Consider the following 20,201-nt stretch of genomic DNA (forward strand, 5'->3'; position numbering starts at 1 on the left):
AAAAATTCTATAAAAATTTCATAAAAACTCTTTCCCAAAATACACTGTAGCAGGAAGTGATCATATGAGCAGGCACTTTTTTTTTTAATGGAAATTGATGAGGACTCCTTCCTATAGAGGAAGAATACAATGAAACCGGTGAGGTTAGTAACAGCCAACGACGCCGCAGCCCTATGGTCTCAATCATCTAGGTCCATTCCCTTTAGAAATTGTTTTATCAAGAGAAAACAAATGGAGGTATAAAGGAGACATAACCTTATATCCCCCCCAAACATAGCAAATCTCACTCCAGTAAAAAGAAAGGCACTTAATAATACAGGCACAGTATCATACATATATTTTTCTCTTGAATACAATTCTAAGGTTTTCAAAAAGTGTAATTGTAGCCTGGCTGGTAGAAACTGGTTTGGCATCATTCTCTAAACTAAAAACAAAAATGACCATATTAATACATATTCTGGAACACTATATATTATATATGTGCTTGTGTATGTACACATTTACAAAGAAAAACACTACAAAATATATTGCACTTTATATACACAATGCAGCTTTTTGGGCACTGGATTCTGTCACAGAATCCATGTTTCCTTTTTGTATTTTTATTTATATATATATATTTATTTTTTTTTAAAATGTCGGTGAAGATCTTCACGTTAATCAGTTTTTAAGTGTCCGTTTATCATTTAGGGATATCCCCTTTTGAGACATTGCAGCCCCCCCTCCCAAGTTTCCTAGACAAGGAAGGTGGATCTTTATGGCACAGGTGTCCAGTAAAACATTTTGGAAAACACAGTACGCTGATAATTATATTTTTCCGTCACTGAATTGGATTTTCAGTTCTGCCGCGGGGGCCTGCAATGCATTTCAGAGATGGTATAGCGGAACAAGGATTCCATTTTATCTTCTGCAAGGAATGTCCACCAGAATGAGAATATGCAGTATACCCACAACTCTAATGCTGTCATGTGCCTAACATTCCTCCCAGCAGGAAAGCTTGACTCCAGAAAAAGTATCCAAGATCTGGTTCCACCTAAGATTGTTGACCTATAAACTTGCAGAACAAGCTGGAAATGTGAAGTCTTCCTGTGAAGTTCTTTTTGGCAAATCGCTGTATTTTTAAATTTCTGTGAGCGTGAGCTTGTAGGAACCTCCTGTCTCCTCAATCTGGAGCTGGAATGTGTCTTCATTGGAGTAATGTTTGATTATGTTGTCATCCATGTTAACAAGGATTCTGCGGAGAGACCATTGCAAAAGGAGGAAATTATAAAAACTGTGCCCGTAAAATAAGAGTTTTTTTCCCCTTTAAAAATTCACCACCATTGTTAATAGAAGCAAAAAACAAAGTTAAAACACAAAGATATTATCTCGCAAGAGCATAAAACTGCATGTGCTTTTTATGGTGGATGCTATTTTATATATAGCAGAAAGCATCCTTGATAAAGTGTGAAGCATGGCCCAAAACAATCTGCCAATCACTGGAACATACAGGAATACCTAATTTCTATATGATTCTACAGATTAGACCCTGGCTAGGTCACCTGTACAGATTTTACAGCACAACAAACCCCACATTTACTGCATTAGCACTAAGGGAATGTCATAAGTCATATTACTCGGCTGGGACCCTGCCGATAGGCAGCACGTGCCAAGAACAACAGCGAACAATCCAATCCAGTCTGCAAGGCAGAAGGAGCACAAAACCGTATAAAATAAATGGCGGAAACGTTTTCCCATTATTTATCCAGCAAAATAATATTAGCATTTGCTTTTATTGACGTAGCTAAAATCACTTTAAATGTCACTAATGTACAAAACCTAAAGGTTCAATGGAAATAAACCAAAAACAACAGGTAAGACTATCCCCCACTCAGGTGAAAAAACAGTAGTATACCAACTAGACTTAATTAATCAATCTGCTAAATTGAAGGGGTTCCAGGTGAACCTCACTAACACCCAAAGTGATAAACCAGAGAAAAAAAGTGGAAAACACCTTCAAAGGAGCATGTAATCAATACAACCTGGAGAATATATCCAGAATATGAATATTCAATATAGGAATATAGTGCAATCTGAAATAATAAAAATATATATCATAGCGTAATATAGTTTAAATAAAATAGTAGGAGTGTAAAGCTAAATATTAAACTCACAAACGAAAATGCAAATCAGGCCTCTCACCCCCCTGGGGTATTTTCGTTTGTGATTTGCATTTTCGTTTGTGAGTTTAATATTTAGCTTTACACTCCTACTATTTTATTTAAACTATATTACGCTATGATATATATTTTTATTATTTCAGATTGTACTATATTCCTATATTGAATATTCATATTCTGGATATATTCTCCAGGTTGTATTGATTACATGCTCCTTTGAAGGTGTTTTCCACTTTTTTTTTCTCTGGTTTATCCCCCACTCAGAACTGGCCGACTTGAATCCATTCTGGATTTTAAAAGGGAGGTTCCCAGAAATTATTAAAATGGTTGATTTAATAGAATGGAACCCATAGCACTGATCGAAAACTAAATGGTGGCCAGTTTAACGCAATGGCCCAAGTGAAAAGCTATAATTTTACACTTTGAGAAAACCTCCGGCTGAAACGCGTTTAACATAATTAGGGTGTAAACAGGGGCAGGGACAGTGCTTAGAAATCTAATTAGCAGGTGCTAAGAGGTTCATGGGAACACCCTTACACTCCTATGTACAGGGGCATTCAGTTTGAGAGACATAACTCATAAAGTTGAGTTTTTGCGTAGCACAAATACAGACACTCTGCTTAAAGAGATTGTTTTATCGAGTTAAGTTAATTTAAGGTCTTGGAAAAAAAGAAAAATAAAAGTAATAATACTTACCCTTTTTTACATTTCTTAAAGATCTTTCCAATTTTTTCAAGAGGAACTTCATATTTCTCAGATATCTACAAAAAGATAAAAATGACAATTAAAAAAATTAAAAGAAGTTAGTCTGACAATGTATTTTATGTATTGGTCTTCTCCAGTCATTAATCTTGCGCTGTGTTGCCCTGCAAGGTTGATTTAAGATTGTAAAAACATCACTAAAGTTGACTTTGTAGTCGCAAACTTTTACAAATCATAACCAACACAGCCTAGTTTTACATTTTTGTTAGCTACTTAAAACAAGAAAGTCGGTGCTCTATAATGATCGGTTTAAATTATCAAAGTGATTCATCATGTGTTGCATTACGTTCATATTTCCAAGATTAGAATTGTAAAGAATAATCAACATACAAATCCTTTTCACCAGTGACAAATTTATAAGATTCTTGTTAATCTATACCTGAACGAATTGAACAGTTTTGCAAATTCCATATGGACGGATTTGTTTGGACATAGAATCAAATTCCTGTTATTCTTTCGGCGCAGGTTAAAATAATTTGTACATTAGTCTAATCATAGCATAGTCTATGATTTCAGGGTGTAAACCCACTATGGCCACCTTGAAACTAAGCCAATATAGAATTCAGCGGAAAAAAACACAAAGACAATTGTGTCCAAATAGCCCCAAATTTTAGTTTTTTTTTTTTTTTGTTTTGTTTTTTAAACGTTTTACCCATCTCTGTGGTGCCAGTTAAGAGTGTAGTAAGCTAAATTGGTGCATTAGATCATGCTCACTAAGCGGATACCACAACGCCTTGGATTATAGAAGAAAAAGTGCGTATATTGGATTAAAATACAATAAATTAGAGTGCTTCAATCACCTGTGGGGTCACTCCACCACACATAAAATCAGTGAAAGTAAAATAATAAACGGTGAGAGCACACACAAATAGTAGGTTTTTACCCTTATATTCAATTAAAATCCTGTAAATATAAAATCAGGAAAAAGACATAGGGTAATAACGTCAAAATAAATTTTTAATTGTGAATAATTTAACAAACTCACATATTACTGAGTCACTTAAAAGCTGACTCAGACTAGGAGCGTTGAATGGATAAGAAGTAGTGGTGGCTGGAATCCATCCTAGCGGTTATAGTTAGCCGGTTGCGTCGAGAAAGGGGAGGGGCCAAAAACTCAAGCGGAAAAAGGGCGCGAAAGGACTCCTATTTAAAGCAAGTTTGAACTGAATGGATTTACACTTTGAGAAAAGCTCCGGCTGAAACGCGTCAGTGTGTGGAGAGTGAGATTGCTGTTTTCTAATTTTTGCTGCTGTTTTACTTTGCAATAAAACCTTTTTAAAAGAACCTGCATCCTGGGCATTTTAAAGAAGGAATAAGCAAACAGTTGGCATCTGATTCCAGCCACCACTACTTCTTATCCATTCAACGCTCCTAGTCTGAGTCAGCTTTTAAGTGACTCCGTAATATGTGAGTTTGTTAAATTATTCACAATTTAAAATGTATGTTGACGTTATTACCCCATGTCTTTTTCCTGATTTTATATTTACAGGATATTAATTGAATATAAGGGTAAAAACCTACTATTTGTGTGTGCTCTCACCGTTTATTATTTTACTTGCCTTGGATTATAGGTTTATACCGCAAGAAAATAAAAAAAATGTCACCTTTTGTGTGTTCTCTCTGGCCTCTATAAAGTCTTAATCTAAAACATCAGCATAACTAGTCAACTAAATTAAAGACAATTTAAAAATGTTGTGTCTAACTGTGATAGTGTTGCTCAATTCACAAATAATGCTCAACATTTTAATGTGTGGTTTATGGTGCTTTTTAAAATACGTATTGCCAGGAGAACTGGACTATGACCCACCATATCTCTGTGTGTGTTATATTCACCCCCAACATACTTTGTTATTTTAGGACTAACTGTAAGTTTGTTTTATTTACCAGGGATTATAGTAGCAAACAGTGGATATGGCATGCCAAGTGCAATAGGTTAGGTCAACAGAGAGAAGTCATAAAAAAAAAGATAACCAATATAGTGTAGTACTTACTGCTTCCATTAGACCTTTCAGGGTTGGTGCTTTGAGCATGAGTGCGTCAAATACTTCTTCAGTTTCCCTCCTCACATAGAGCAAAACTGCAAATTAAGGAGGAATAGAACAGTGAGACTCTCCATTGTTTAAACTTACTGGTCAGCCCAGATTTCATAATGTAAAGTAGCAAATAGTATTACTATAGGAACAACATTTTAAAGGTTCTCTGTTGCATTTAGTGTATCTTTACTGTGTAGATTACAAACATCCCAAAACTTTGATGTTTCATCATTATTGGATAGCCATTAAAAAGAATTATGTTCCTCTGATAAAGGTAAAAAAAAAAAAAAAAAAAACCCATGTAAGAGCAGTGCACTCCTTCCTAACATGATCATGAGTCATGAATTCACCTGTACTGGCCTACTTTATGTGCCAACGTATTTTTTTTTTTGTAGTCCACAATAAAAAAAAAGGAAGCCACACTCCTATAAACAGTATTAGGGTGCTCTTGAGGAAGGGCTGGCAATCCCTCAATGTCATATAGTATGAAAAAAAAGGGAGGTCCAGGCACTCCATCAATTCAAACAGCTTTATTGGACATAAACAGACATTACAACAATTTGGCCCACGATGAGGCCTTTGCAAAGTTTCAGCCCACAAAGGGGCCTTTGTCAAGCTTGACAAAGGGCCCGTTGTGGGCCGAAATGTTGCAATGTTCACGTCCAATAAAGCTGCTCGAATTGATTGAGTGCCTGGACCACCTTTTTCTTCTAACTAATGTATTTTTTTGGGTGATTTGATTGTGGCTTTAAGCTTAAAATGCATTGTCTTGTCACAAATGTATAAAAACGCACTGTATTTCCTCTTCTCTTTAAATCTTACTAAAAAGATATATTAAACCAAAAATATATAAATAAAATAATAAATATAAATAATAATAAAACTGCTGCAATTTAATCACAAATGATGAACAGTCACAAATTAATCTTGCTATAACAGAAATAAGTGACAATATCTTAAAGTTCACCTGCAAGTTATTTTTAAACTTCACTTATTCTCTAAAAATTGAATTGTGGCGAGTGAATTGATGGGGAGTGTAACAGTTTAGGTTGAAATAGCCGAATTGTAAAAAACAAAACAGCGGATCATATCTTGATGTCACCTGGCCCAGTGATTGCAGCATGTGGTACCACTGCAATACTTTGATTAATAACAAGTGTATTTAAATTCCATTTAGGTATCGTGGGCTTCTCTAAATCCTTGTACAAACAAAATCTGGGTGTTGGCTCCAGTAGACACATATTTAAACTCAACGTTTTTTTATTTTTATTTTAAAATCAGGTGAAAGTAGCAGGAAATGTTAAGCTTTGCAGAACATTCAGAGATTGTCATGGTGAGAACAAAGCGAGACAACGAGTCTCAGAGCTAGAGGTGAGCATGTGATCATGTGCTTTTTGTGGCTTAGAGGCATACAGTGACAGGAACCGACTCCCACTGACTGAATATTAATATGTATTTCACAAAGGGTTAGGAAGCCAGTCACGTTATTTCAAGAACAATCTAGCCCAGCAACATGACTTCACCACATTAAACATTTAATGGGGACTAAACACTGCAAAAAAAAAAACAGAAACCACCCCCCAAACAGTCAAACACACAGGTAAATGTCAGGATTGTCTCATTTGTTACTTTTTGTATCAGCTCTTCTCTAACACTGGTACGTAATTAAATGGTTTATATAATGCAATGGCTCATTTATGCTCATTTTAGATGTTTGAAGTTGTAGACTTTGTGGTGGACTGCTGTTCGTAATTACCCCTTTCCCTTCGGGACATATTTGTTGACAGATGTCAACAGGCGGTGACAATAAAGTGAGTTTAAAGTGAACTGAAAGTGAATTTAAAATTTGAGACCAATATAGCTGGACTAGTGACTCTATTTTGGTCTAATATTTGAAACTTCGCTTTGAATTTCTGACCATATACAGATTAGTGAATAATCATGAGAGAGTTACAGTATCTAGTTTAGGAGGAGCTACTCATTCTCCGAATCAATCTGAAACTGAAAGAATTTTGAACGAAAGCAGACACTAAATGGGGTTTAAAGGAACAGGGCAACGGAAATCCCAGCATAACAAAGTAAGCCCTAATAGTATTACTTTGTCTGCAATGGTTAGTGTGAATAATGTACAATACTGTACATTGTTATACTATAGCTTGCTCTGCAGAGAACACAGGATTCTGCTGCATTACATGGCCGAAGTGTTGATGGTTTAAAACTGTGAAATAACAAACCTCTCTTTGGTTCTTCCGGTCTTGGTATTTTTACAGGAGGTGCAGGAAAGTCGTCATCAGGAGAGAACGACATCCTCTTCATTCCAGAACTAAAAAAAAATAAAAAATAAAAATAGTTTTAGTTTTTTGTTTTTAAATACAATATAATCTCATTACACAACATAAATTGATGTCTTTAACCAATTCATTTACAAACGTTAAATAAATAAATACCTTTCTCCTTCCATTTCCTCTGTAATAGGAAGCACCTATGTAAAACAAACAGAAAACCATGAGTAAATTGGTAAATGAGATTTAACTACTACTTTAGATTGTTAGCTCACGGGCCATCTAGCCAAGCACTTTGTATAAAAGAGCTCCAATGGCTAGATAACAGCTTACGGGCAGGGCTCTCTCTACCTCTTGTATTTGTCTGAGTATATTGTATGTTTCTCCACTAATTGTACAGCGCTGCGGAATCTGTTGGCGCTTTATAAATAGCAGTAATAAAATAACTATATAAGCTCCATAAATATCGCTTCCTTTCCATGTAAAAGACACAGCTTGCTTTGATGATCTAACCAACATATACGGCTTTCTCTCTGATATCAAAATGAAGGTGTCACGGAATTTTATAACATATATGTCCACTCAAAATATCCACTAGCCATTGACAAGTGAAAATTTAGCCCGGGCTAGTAGCTTGTATCTACACATTTTAAGTCCTGTATAAAATATATATATATATATATATATATATATATATATATATATATATATATATATATATATATATATATATATATATATATATATATATATATATATATATATATATATATATATATTTTATACAGGACTTAAAATGTGTAGATACAAGCTACTAGCTACTATATATATATCATTACACACACCTACTATACCATTTCTACCTTAATTTAAAGTATGCCTGTTCGTGCTGTGTGTTCTATAAATAAAATGTACACAGTCACACTATTCAGAATATTAAAAATGACGAATATAAAAAGCATATAAAGAAGTTAACATTTGTTTCGAAGCATGCCTTACATGTGTGGTGCGCTGGAGATTTGCAAAGTGCACGTCGGGGATAAATAGCACTGGCTGAGTGTCCGTATCCGACATGGGCTTGAACACCGTGATATCGGTTCTCTTGTGTGATGGCAGCAGACCCCCTTTAACATCTGGAACTGCACAACATAAAAGGAAGGAGACGGTCATTATTAATGTTTGTACCAGCTACAGAGAGAGGCAGAAGGCTGGCTGGACCATGGGACCTTATTCATTAAACCATGACCTCTATGGAGTTCAAAAGCATCTCAAAATCTGGGCCAAAATTGCAGAGTTAGAAGAACACTAACACACACACACACAATTTTGCCTCAAATTCTTGAATTCCCTATTTCACAGTTTTAGGAATACACATGGCAAAAGCGGTTTATGTTTATCCCCATGAGTACCAGAACGATGAGACTGTTTGATTTGATTAGACGCTTGTATTTAGGTGCAGACAATCGCAAGATGTAAGTGTGTGCTGCCCTCTGTCAGAAAATCAGCAGCATTGCATCACACATCGAACCGTTTGACATCAACATAAAGAAAAATCTATTTCTCCAGTACTACAGACACTTTGTATATGTAATAACACGCTAGAGTGTAATTACAACTTGTGAGCTGAAATAAATGGGAGAGTAACTATCAGCAGAAATGAATATGAACCAGTTTACCAAAAATAACAAAAATATTCTAATTGATGGATTCTATTTACGTGTTATTCCTACCATTGACCCCTTAAAGTCTCTGGTGCGTTCGTGAAATGTAGATAAAAACTTGCTCTGTATGAAGGATGGCCTTTAGCTTTGTCATTACGTTGCAATTTGCCACTTGACAGATTGCTCCCACTGATATCTATGCAAGGATGGTTCTTGAACATGTGTGTATTAAAAACAACATTTAACATTGGAAACTGAAGAATGTAAAAAGATTTGAGAAAAGTGATTGTTGGAGTTTTTATGGAGTTTTGGGACAAAGCCATACATTTTGAGAATATAATTTTAAAAAAGTTAGCATGACCAGTTAATTGCCCAATAATCATGAATGCAATTAATTACTGTCTACTTTTTATCATAACTCTTTATTGAGAAAAAAAAAAACACCTCAAAATAAAAAAAACAAAAAATGTTGTTGAAACGATTCCTATTAATATGTGAAAATTGTTGAATTTAAATGAAAAATACAGACATCAGCAAATTAATTAAAAATAAGTCCCTTACACTAGAGTGGAGGAAATACATTTAGAGAAGAGCTTATTTCGTCCTGTCCAAACAACCTCCAGAAATACAATTCAATCTGGTTTTACTAGACTCATTGGATGTCCTCAGGGACCATTACCCCAGTCACAGGGACACAGGAGCACAGAGAGAGAGACACCTCTACTACATCCCCAACAGAGACGTGCGGGCCTTTGATTAAAGGGACACTATAGTCACCAGAACCAGTACAGCTTAAAGTAGTGGTTTTGGCATCTATAGCCAGTTCTGGCAGGCTGAGCAATGTTTTCAGAGAAAAGGCAGTGTTTACATTGCTGCCTGGAAAAAGCTCTTAATGGCAGTCACTCAGAATGCAACTAAAGCTTCTTCTTCGTCTTACGTACCAACATTCAGCGTCTCCACGTTCTGCATGGAGGCGATGAACATTACTCATAGAGATGCAGTGATTGAATGCATCTCTATAAGGAGATGCTGATTGGCTAGAGAATGTGCGTCAGCCTCCCAATGCTTTTCTATAGGAAAGCACAGGATTATTCAAGATCGTCAAGACGGATTCATTTTTCCACACACAGACACACAAACGTTCCAATACACACACACATACTCTGTAAGTGAAATGATTTCGGAGACCTGAATCATTTTTACTTACAAGTAGTGATGTGGGAGATGGGCACAGAAAACTTGCCTTTTCGTTTGCTCTGCTTACGTTCCTCATCCCTTATTTTACGTTCAGCCCCCTGGAAAACAAAGAACACAAAGACGCGTTATTAGAAAACAAGACAATGCTATTGAAGCAGCAAGTCAAAAGACACTCAAAAAGAAATAAAATTAAAAAAAATGTATATTTCATAAATCGGTGTATGTTTCCAAACATCAAACATATCAGGACTGTAAAAGTAATAAAAATGTAGACTTGTGTTGGACCTGTACATTTTCCTATAACTTTATCATTAAATGGCTTGAATACCATATTCCTACGAATGCAAAGTTATAATGCAACCAATTTCATCACTAGCCACTAGGTGGTGCTGCTTAACTTTAAGAATATGGCAAGCAGCCCATAGGTTACATCATCTGATATTGCTAGTTCATACATTTGCTGAACAGTTTGCCAGGGTTGTATTAGGGCCAGCTCAGGACACTGTGCAGCCCCATCACCGACTTCCAAAATCCTATCTCCTGACGTCCTAATATCCCCTCTATCTCCCAACTTTCACATTACTAGTGTATTCTTTACGCCGAAGTGCATAACTTTGAATTTTTAAACATTAAATTGAATCTGCCATTTGAGTGCCCGGGGGACTCTGCAGCAAAGTAATATCTTGCTCACATTGTATTATTTTACAGAGGTTTGTGTCATCTGCAAACACTGAAACATGACTTTCAAATTTTTTTTTTAAGATCATTTATAAACATGTTAAATAGAAGGGGTCCCAGAACAGAACCCTGAGGGACACCACTTGCCACCTCTGTCCAGCTTGAAAATTTACCATTAATGACAACTCTTTATACTCTAGTTTTAGGCCAATGTTCTACCCAAGAACAAGCATTTTCATCTAGACCAATTTCCTTGAGTTTGAACACTAATCTATTGTGTGGAACTGTATCAAATGCCTTGGCAAAATCCAAATAGATCACATCCACTGCAAAACCTTGATCTATACTTCTACTTACTTCTTCGTAGAACACAATCAAATTAGTTTGACATGACCTGTGCTTCATAAAACCGTGCTGATTATTGCTGATAACCATATTCTTCTCAAGGAATTCTTGAATATTATCCCTTAATAACTTTTCAAATATTTTCCCAGCCACAGAAGTTAAGCTCACAGGTCTATAATTTCCAGGCAAGGATTTTGAACCCTTTTTGAATATAGGAACCACATCTGCCTTCCTCCAATCATCCAATTTTTTTTAACACGTTTTAGAATACTGCAGAAAATGTTGGCGTTTCACAAAGTATTACAACAAGTCTCCCATCTGTACCGAATCCTGACATGGGCCCCTGTCCGATCGTCCAGGATTTGTTCTCCAGTGTACCACTTTTGAGGGCACCAGAGAGCTGTTACCAGAAAGCATAGCACGAGGATATCATTAGAGACTCACTCATGCTAAGGGCACTAGAACGATGCAGAAAGGGCTGTAACATGGCTCCGAGCACAGTCCACCCTTAATGGGAATGCCAGCAAGAGAACCGCTTTTACACGAGACAAACACCTACCTTCTTCGGACGGGCTTGAACATTGGCATATCGCTGCTTTGGCACAGGAGAGTGAATTGGTGGCTCTGTCCAATTCATTAAGACACCTGTTCAACCTTAATGTCTCCTCAGCCTGTGCTTTTGTTGAGTTCTGATGAGGATGCCAGCGATTTACCCCACCCATAAAGTCAGCACCAGTTACATCATGGGGCACAGAGCCGGGCTCACCTTATCGCAGAAGACTTTGATCTGACAGAATGCGCGATGGACGGGCTTGTTACTCCTGTTGTTGTAGCTGTATGTGTCTATCTGCAGGTTCAGTGGAAGACCTTTCACACCTTTCTGAGAGGAGAAGTCTGTGCTCAGGCAGTTGACAGATATGAAGACCTACAAAATATGGTAAAAGGAACATAAATAAGACAACACCACAACCAGCCAGGTATCCAACCAGAGAGAACGAGGAGAGACAACCCAGATGCAGTAATAGTTCTAAAACATTGCGATTTTCATAAAAACGTAAAATGAGCAGCCAGGTAGGAGTCAGAACAAACTGCATCCTCGTAACCAAGTTCAGAAAGCTGGTAGGTAGCGGAGGTAGTTATTAACATTTTAAAACACTGCAGGACAGCTTTAAATAACTAAGATAAGCATCACGTTTTAATTTTAATCTAGTAAGGTTTTAAGTTTTTTTCATATCTGGAAGTCAACCGCTCATTCATAAGTAGAAGGGTAAGCTTGAGTGCACACTTTCAGCAGTTTAGGGTTATAAGACTGCCCCCTAGAGGCTGTACATTGGGAATTTACAAGAGTGACACAAAACAGCCAAACTGCACTATATTAAAATGATTCTGGAATAAAAGAAATACAAACACAAGTCACCATTGATATGTTTGCCAACAATTGTGGTACAAGCATTTATAAATATAATAAAATTACTTAAAAAAAAATAAAGCAAACCAGAAAAACGCCCACAACCTTATCAAAGAAAACACAAACAGATTTGTAAAACCTGTGAGGCTCAAACTTGATCACGATACCTCTGACACTTAGAATACTGCACAGTGCATTCATTATTTGGGAAGTCCAGCAGTTGTTTTTCCAGGCAGCTACGGTTATTTTTAAAATCTCTCCAACAAATATTACCTTTTGCACAGTCAGCAAGTAATAAGGAAAATTTAAATAAAAACTAAATGAAATGAAAACTAATGTGACTTCTGTTCAATTTAAAATCTATGAGTTTGTGTATCTGCTGTAAGAAAGTGAGCCAGCAGACTGGATGAGATCATGGATTAGAAGGCAGTCAGATGCACTGCCTGTTTTGCAAGCGGTCTAAAATAGTACAACTCTGGACGTTTGTAGTACTAATTAAGATCACCAGAACGCTGGCAGGAGGAGGCACGAGACATGCTGAGAGTTTTAGTCTAAATTCACACTTATTAGCTGGAACTCCTACTCCCATCAGTGGGATGCAGGCATGTGCCCTGAGGTGGAGGTACAGCTCCGCAGAATATGTTGGCGTTATATAAACAGTAGAAATTGTGGCAATTGCATCTCAAGGGAGACTGTGTCCCAAGTCTTTGGCAACAAATTTCCTTCAAACTCTGCACACTTAGGGAAATCTCTCTGGTTCCATTAACCCCTTAATTTCATCATTGTAGTGTGCGCTGTCCAGCATTACGCGAGTTCAAAGTTAATTTAAAATTTTAAACCAAAATAGCGATATTCAAAATACAGTTGACGAAGAATTTCCCCACAGGTCACACTTCGATATTTCTTGGTGTTCATGGTTATTCTTTTATCACTGCGTCCAATTTTATTAAAACTATTTAGCGCATATTAAGAAGGGGAGAATTTACGAAAGGAGGCGCGATTAAAACATTTCCATCAAACCACCAGAACTAGTTCCCAGTGTGTTCACATGACTACAGCAGGATCAGCCAAAGAGTCTGAGCTCCGATTGACACCAACGAGACAACTCCAACAGGGTTATTTACTTGAGTGAGAATTCAAAGAGAATGTTAAAATATTAGGCAAAAGTAGCCAAACTGGAAGCATACCTGACTATTTCCAGTTCGACTATTTTGGTCTTAAGTTTGAAATGAACTGACTTTTCACTCTAGCGATTAACCCTGCAAGTCTGCAAAGTTAGAATTTATTTGAATAGCCCATATTGGGAAAATGTACAATAATTCTCAATCAATGCAGGTCACTACCTTAACACAGCTCAAGACCATATTCTCCGAGATCTAAAGTCTACCTAATATAGAATAAAATAAATCTGATCTAGAATCACGATTCTAAGAAATGTGGAGATACCAATCTGTCCTTTGTATTACATTCAAAAAGTGGTTGGACTGGTTAGTGGAGTCATCTGGAAGTGACATTTACAGGTGTAGCGCCATTGGCCTAATGAAGGCCCAACCCTAAATAACAATGCTGCAAGCATCTTCAGCTCGTTTAACAAGATTCTTTGTTGGATGCCCAACAAAAGCAAAAAGAAAAATCAAAATAACCTGGTTCTTCTTCATTCCTTTTTTCCCTGTAACAAACTATACAGAACTCATCAGCGTGTTCACGATCTGGATGACAGCACAAACAAAAACAAAACTTGGCGCTGAAAACATTATAAATAGAGATTATATATATATATATATATATGATTTTATTAAACACTTGCTCTTTTGATCCAGAGGAAAGTCCCACATGTGGACTGAAATGTTGATCTTGTTTAAAATAAAATGTTCACAATTAAGTATTTTTGGATTTCATGAAGACCGTGAGTGCAACCTTATCTTTGGACAGTGGCATACCTACAATGGCCGCAGGGGTCGCAGCTGTGTCTATGAGTGCGCATGTGTATGTGTATGTATGTATGTCTGTATGTCTGCATGTGTATGTGTGTGGGGGGAGGAGAGGGCGGCAGGGGGGCCCAGGGCAATTTTCGCACCGAGACCCTGTGGTTTCTAGTTACACCTCTGTCTTTGGAGATATATATTTAATTTTTATTAAACAAACTATCGCTATATTTTATGAGTGGTCACATGATCCCTTCAACCAGAAATGTACCTTAAGTACAGATCAGTCCTATATCGCTGGCCAAACAATGAAAACTAAAGTACACCAAGGTTCTCAGTCTCAGCCCACTTGCCATAGTTGTAGGACCTCCAAAGAGTGTACTTGCATGTGGTTGCAGACTGTATACATCTCATACATGCTTAAAAGACAGATTCCGCAAAACAAGGACTGTCAAAACTGATACCCAGCATCTTGTACAATACTTCCCAAGTGTCCCTATTTAGGAGGGACAGTCATTATTGTGGGCCAAAATCTCAGTCCTTCTTTTCTATCCTAATTTCCCTCTTTTCTATGAGCTCCACATTATTGGTGTGTCTGAGTAATACAGAGCTCTACAGCAATAATACTCCCAGTAATGTGTCTTTAACTACAATAAAGGTGTTTAGAAATCAGTCTGTGTAAATTAGATACATTGTTATTGTTCTAAATTACATGTTAGTTGCATAAATTGTGATTAGTAAGTCAACTAAAATCTCAGGACTGTCCCACCCCTGGCCAGTGTGGCCACACCCCTAAAATTAAAGTGTCCCTCTTTGTCTATTTAAAACATTGGGAGGTACGAACAGTGAAACGTATGGGTACTCTGTGACCTATTCATACTGAACAATCCACCTGCTGAGCTCAAGTGATTACATTAAATTCTGAATATCGATCATTTTGGAGAGTTCCAGAGACACAGAACATCTTCTAGTATCTTAAGCAGATGAAAGCATGCAATTAAGAGTATTCATCCCTGAGTGATAGAATACTGAAACTCCATTAAGTCATTTTGATAATAAGACTGAGCAATAACCAAACAAATTAACTGGCAAACCTGCTCACGTCACAAGTTGTACTTGCTTTTCTCGGCAGGGAAACTGCGCCTTTAATCTTTCTGATGATTATTATGTGAGTAACGCTAGTTAACATCTATTCCAGGAGAAAACATCTCAATAAAACCCTCCCAGTAAAGTAATGTTCTTTAAAATATCCTCAAGAAATGAATAAAATCAAATCAGGAGCTGCGGTCATCTATAGTCAGAAGCAGATTAAAGCCATGTAAGATTACATTTGAACCAAACTCAGCAGCCAATCGGTTAACTGGAAATATAGTTTCTGCAATGAAACCATAAATTCATCTTATAACTTCAGGGAAGTTTCTGTTTAATTCTAGATGGGTTTGTGCATAATAGGAAAATTAATAAGAGTTATATTTCACGTAGATACTACAGAGGGATCGAGAGAATCACATTTCATCAACACAAGGAAATGTAAGCATTCCGTAGAAACACAATAATGGTGGGTACTTTTATTCGCAATTCCATTTATATGATCTGCAGCTTAAGGGAATAACAATGCCGTCCCCTGGATGAATATGTATTTCAAAATTTAACTTGATATGAAAGGAGTTTGTATAGAAAGCTGGGAAGATGGATTTAAAAGCTGTAAAAAAATAAAATAAAAATAAAGCACACCTCTCCCTATTCCAGCAGCACAGATTGAAGAGGTCACTTTAACCCCTTAAGGACACATGACATGTGTGACATGTCATGATTCCCTTTTATTCCAGAAGTTTGCTCCTTAAGGGGTTAAACAGTCAGTTAAAGGTGCTGGGGTGCTTTAATAGTTTAGGATCCCCAAAGAACTGAAATGTTGTACACCCTACGTAACCCAAGTGACTTAATAAATCTGTGGTCATTTAATTAATCAACCAGTGCCGAATTAGAAAAGTATAGAAAATTTGAAGTTTTGCATGTTGAAGACTAAAGTAAAGGAAAATTATTTAAACATCAAGCTGGGCAAAAAAAAAGTTCTAAAAAGGGGAATAAAAAGCAATAAAACTGTTTCCAAGATGATTGCACTAAAGTGCTGCAGAATTTCCTCCCCCCCTCCAGAGTTGAACTTTATATCTGACCTCATAGAGAGATTATCTGGAATCATTCAAGAGTTTACAAACCGATCTAAAATGATCCGCACATATGACTAGAATAGAATATAACAACATCACTTGTTACACAGCCTTCCAATCCCGTAACCAATGCTGTCCTCTTGCCTCTCCCTTGCAATTTCTCAATAGAAGCCACATACCTACACCTTTAATACCACAAAAACAGACAACGCCTTGCTTTAAAATTGGGTGTTTCATTACTGTGGTATCCCTTTAAATACAGTCCTTGATGTACACAGTCACGGTAACAAGCCAATTAGCTGCTAATATAGGAGGCAACGAGTAGGCGACACGCAGTGCCAGGAGTTAACCTTTTCACGGTCAAAATATTAAGGTTAATAAACATTTTTTTTTTTAAAGAAACAATTAGGTATTAAAAAAAAAGTTACAAAAATGATAGATATAAAAGACTTGGAAAAATGTTTTTTTTGATCAGCACACAAATCTCACTTCCTGCTAATCACTGCTATTTTATACGGGACTAGGAAAATCTATTTTGATAGGCTTCTAAAAGCAGCCTCCGTTTATTTCTTTCATATTACATATTATAGCATTTACTGAATGTGTCCTGTGCTGCAGAGTATGTCGGTGATATAAAAGGTGATGATCCAATGGCTTACTTACTAAATAAAAGGTAATAAAATTAAAAAATATATAAAAAAAATTTAAAATGCAGTTTGTTTCAGGTCATTTCAGGTCTCTAACATCCACCAGCTCCGTGATGTCGTCATGGAGGGGAGGAAGAGGAATCCAGTGGCAACCTATGAAGCTCTGGTGAACTCCATGCCCTTGACAGTGCTGGTGGCCACACAAAATATTGACACTTTGGGCCCGATTTGGTCATTTTCACTTAGGGGTGTGCTCACTTGTGTTGCCAACGTTTTAGACATTAATGGCTGTGCGTGGAGTTTTTTGTTGAGGGGGACTGCAAATTTACACTGTTATACGGGCTATACACTTACTAGTTTACATTGTAGTAGAGTGTCATTTCTTTAGTGTTGTCAAATGAAATATTTACAAAAATGTGAGGGGTGTACTCACTTTTGAGATACGGTGTGCTACTATAGACTAGTGGTGTATTAGCCATCTGAGCTTCTAATATATTAAATTATACCTTTAAGAACAAAACTGATGCCTAATTATCCCAAGCCATGCAACGTTCCCATGGTAAACATTAATATTATTTTTATAACGCCAGAAAACTTCATAGCGCTGTACAATATCACTGGCGCTTTACTTAGTTCATTAAAAATAGAAATATTAACCACAAAAGGATGAATTGAGGGGGTGGGGTTATCTTACACATTGCTATATTGGGCTAAAAATTTCCAATCCCGTGTTGGCTCTATGCAACAAAAAAATATGCATATCATTAATCCCTGTATTCTAAGCTGCATTTAAAACTCACCGATAAACAGTCACAGCTAACTATGGCACTAGCATGTTAACGTTACCCACAAAAGGTTGAAAAGACAATATAAGAGACTTGGCGAGGGTGGCCAAAAACAATCTGACTTCGAGCCTGTAAATACCAAGGTTACCATTAAATACCAAGGTTACCATGTAATACCAGGTACCATATAACAAGCCCCCCTAGATTGCAAACATCTCCCCTCCTCAGCAGCTAATTAAATGACTAGTGCAACATTATATACTGTATGCCAGTCTGGGCAGAGACTCAGCCAAACTTGCATATCGTAAAATGAGATACACCTAGCTCCCAGCATTTCAAATGGACAAAGAAGACACCTTCGTTTTTAAGGGTGTAAGTGGGGTGTGGTCAGAGTCAGGCTGTTCTGTGAAATTTTAGGTGACTTATTCATAACAATGTATACAACTAAAACGCAATATAGAATGGGGACAATGTATCTGATTTACAAAAACTGATTTCCAAACATGCTTATTGCAGCTTTAAAGGACAAGACATGCACCATAACAACTTAATTGAAATTAAGGTGTTATGGTTCCAAGATGTCTCTGGCGCAACTTTAGGTGTTAAACAGTTCACAAGCTATTTCATTTTAAAGTCTGTGCCTTAGTGACGATTATTTCTCCCCCCTTCCATTTGCTCAAAAGTTTCAAAATAGAAGCTTAAAGGCAGCCACTGACAGGGGAACACTTGATTGGCTCAGAGCAGTCAGCCGACACTCTCAGCCAATCTGTGGCGCACCATTCTTAAATGGCTTTAGAAATATACATACCGGTAGCTGTTTTTGTGAATTGAAACCTGACTACTCTCAGCCAATCTGCATTGCCCCTGTCTACAACAGCCCTAACCTTCCCTTTTGAAGATTTTCAGCAAACAGAAGAATAGGGGGGCAGCAAGATCCATCGCTGGAGCACATATTTTGGGTTTAAACCATTTGTGAACAGTTTAACGTCTAAAGAGGAGCCTGCACCAAGGACCTCGTGGCACCATAACAACTTAATTTGAATGAAGTTGTTAAAGGTGTCGGTCATGTTCCTTTAAAGAAAAACAACATGATCTCCTAAAAAAAGAAGGATATTCGGATAGAAATGTGGACTTTGGGCCACAAATGAGGACTGTCCTGCTTAAAGAGGGACAGTTGGAAGGTATGGATACGTATCAAAGGTTTAATGTAGCACGCCAGCCAGGCCCAAAACAGTATGGAGTCTACTCTGCATTGCACAGGGAAAGATCTGTGTTTACTTGTTTAAACTAATCCTTCAGACATCGTCTTCTGGCAGACTTTCCTTGTGCAGGTGTAAATTTACTGCTCATTAACCATTTCTTATGAAGGAGTGCTCCTCGTTAATTTAAAAACCAAGATTATTTACATAAATTGCAACATAATGGAAGATAATAAGATGGCAAACATGATTGAGCAGAGTCGGCAGGAAAATGCACATCAGGAGCAAATTAAGGATATGTAACTTGCTGTAGAGAAGAATTATGGGAAAAAGAAATTCAAATACATAAAGTACATAAAATACACATTTCACTGGCACAGAATGACTAGAACATTGTCGTATATAAAGGAAGAGAGGAATATTGGTGGGGTAGTGGGGAGAATACATAGAAAAACATTAAACAATCTGCCAGCAGACACGGTAAGGGCAAGACTTCACAAAGCAACGCGACACCAGTGTGACATTTTAATAGTGCAGAGGTATATTTGTTTTTAACACACAAAGGGTTAAAAAGTAGGCCCTACCCATCGGAACGTCTCATCAAGCAGGGTGGATGCCAAAAGATACACATCAAGCACAATGGCATTTCACAAGATATTTATCCTCCCCAAATTAGTGTTGGCATCGCTGGACAATTTAAGGCAGATTGTGAATACAGGTTACAGAATGCTTGCATGAGGTGCTCTATTTCCAGGACATACTATACTATACTAATAAAAACCATAGGTGGCAATCTACAGGTTAAAAAAAAACAAAAAAACAAAACAAAAAAAAAAACCCAACAATTGTGGCAACTACCTCCATTTAACTTGTGTTAGAAGGGCACAAGTTAAAATGTACCCATTCCTGCGACACACAGAAAGGGTAGATCCCCAAGTGTTGTAGAGGTAAA

General features: G+C 37.0%; 1 protein-coding gene across 2 annotated transcripts in view; it reads right to left on the minus strand.

Annotated features, from left to right (window-relative positions):
* Positions 1-619: 619 nt before the first annotated feature.
* GRHL1 (grainyhead like transcription factor 1) overlaps positions 620-20,201 on the minus strand; it is a 35,041-nt gene continuing 15,459 nt past the window's right edge. The window contains exons 9-16 of one of the 2 annotated variants that reach the window (XM_063442183.1): positions 11,884-12,042; positions 10,141-10,192; positions 8,236-8,375; positions 7,402-7,436; positions 7,189-7,277; positions 4,913-4,998; positions 2,856-2,920; positions 620-1,234 (exon numbers count right to left, since the gene is read on the minus strand). In XM_063442183.1, coding sequence (XP_063298253.1) covers positions 1,120-1,234; positions 2,856-2,920; positions 4,913-4,998; positions 7,189-7,277; positions 7,402-7,436; positions 8,236-8,375; positions 10,141-10,192; positions 11,884-12,042 — 741 coding nt within the window. In that variant the 3' untranslated portion in view covers positions 620-1,119. Of the gene's footprint in view, positions 1,235-2,855; positions 2,921-4,912; positions 4,999-7,188; positions 7,278-7,401; positions 7,437-8,235; positions 8,376-10,104; positions 10,193-11,883; positions 12,043-20,201 lie in introns of both variants that reach the window. The other variant, XM_063442182.1, reaches the window with a different exon arrangement.

Source organism: Pelobates fuscus, chromosome 2, assembly GCF_036172605.1.
Source record: "Pelobates fuscus isolate aPelFus1 chromosome 2, aPelFus1.pri, whole genome shotgun sequence".
Lineage (NCBI taxonomy): Eukaryota > Metazoa > Chordata > Amphibia > Anura > Pelobatidae > Pelobates > Pelobates fuscus.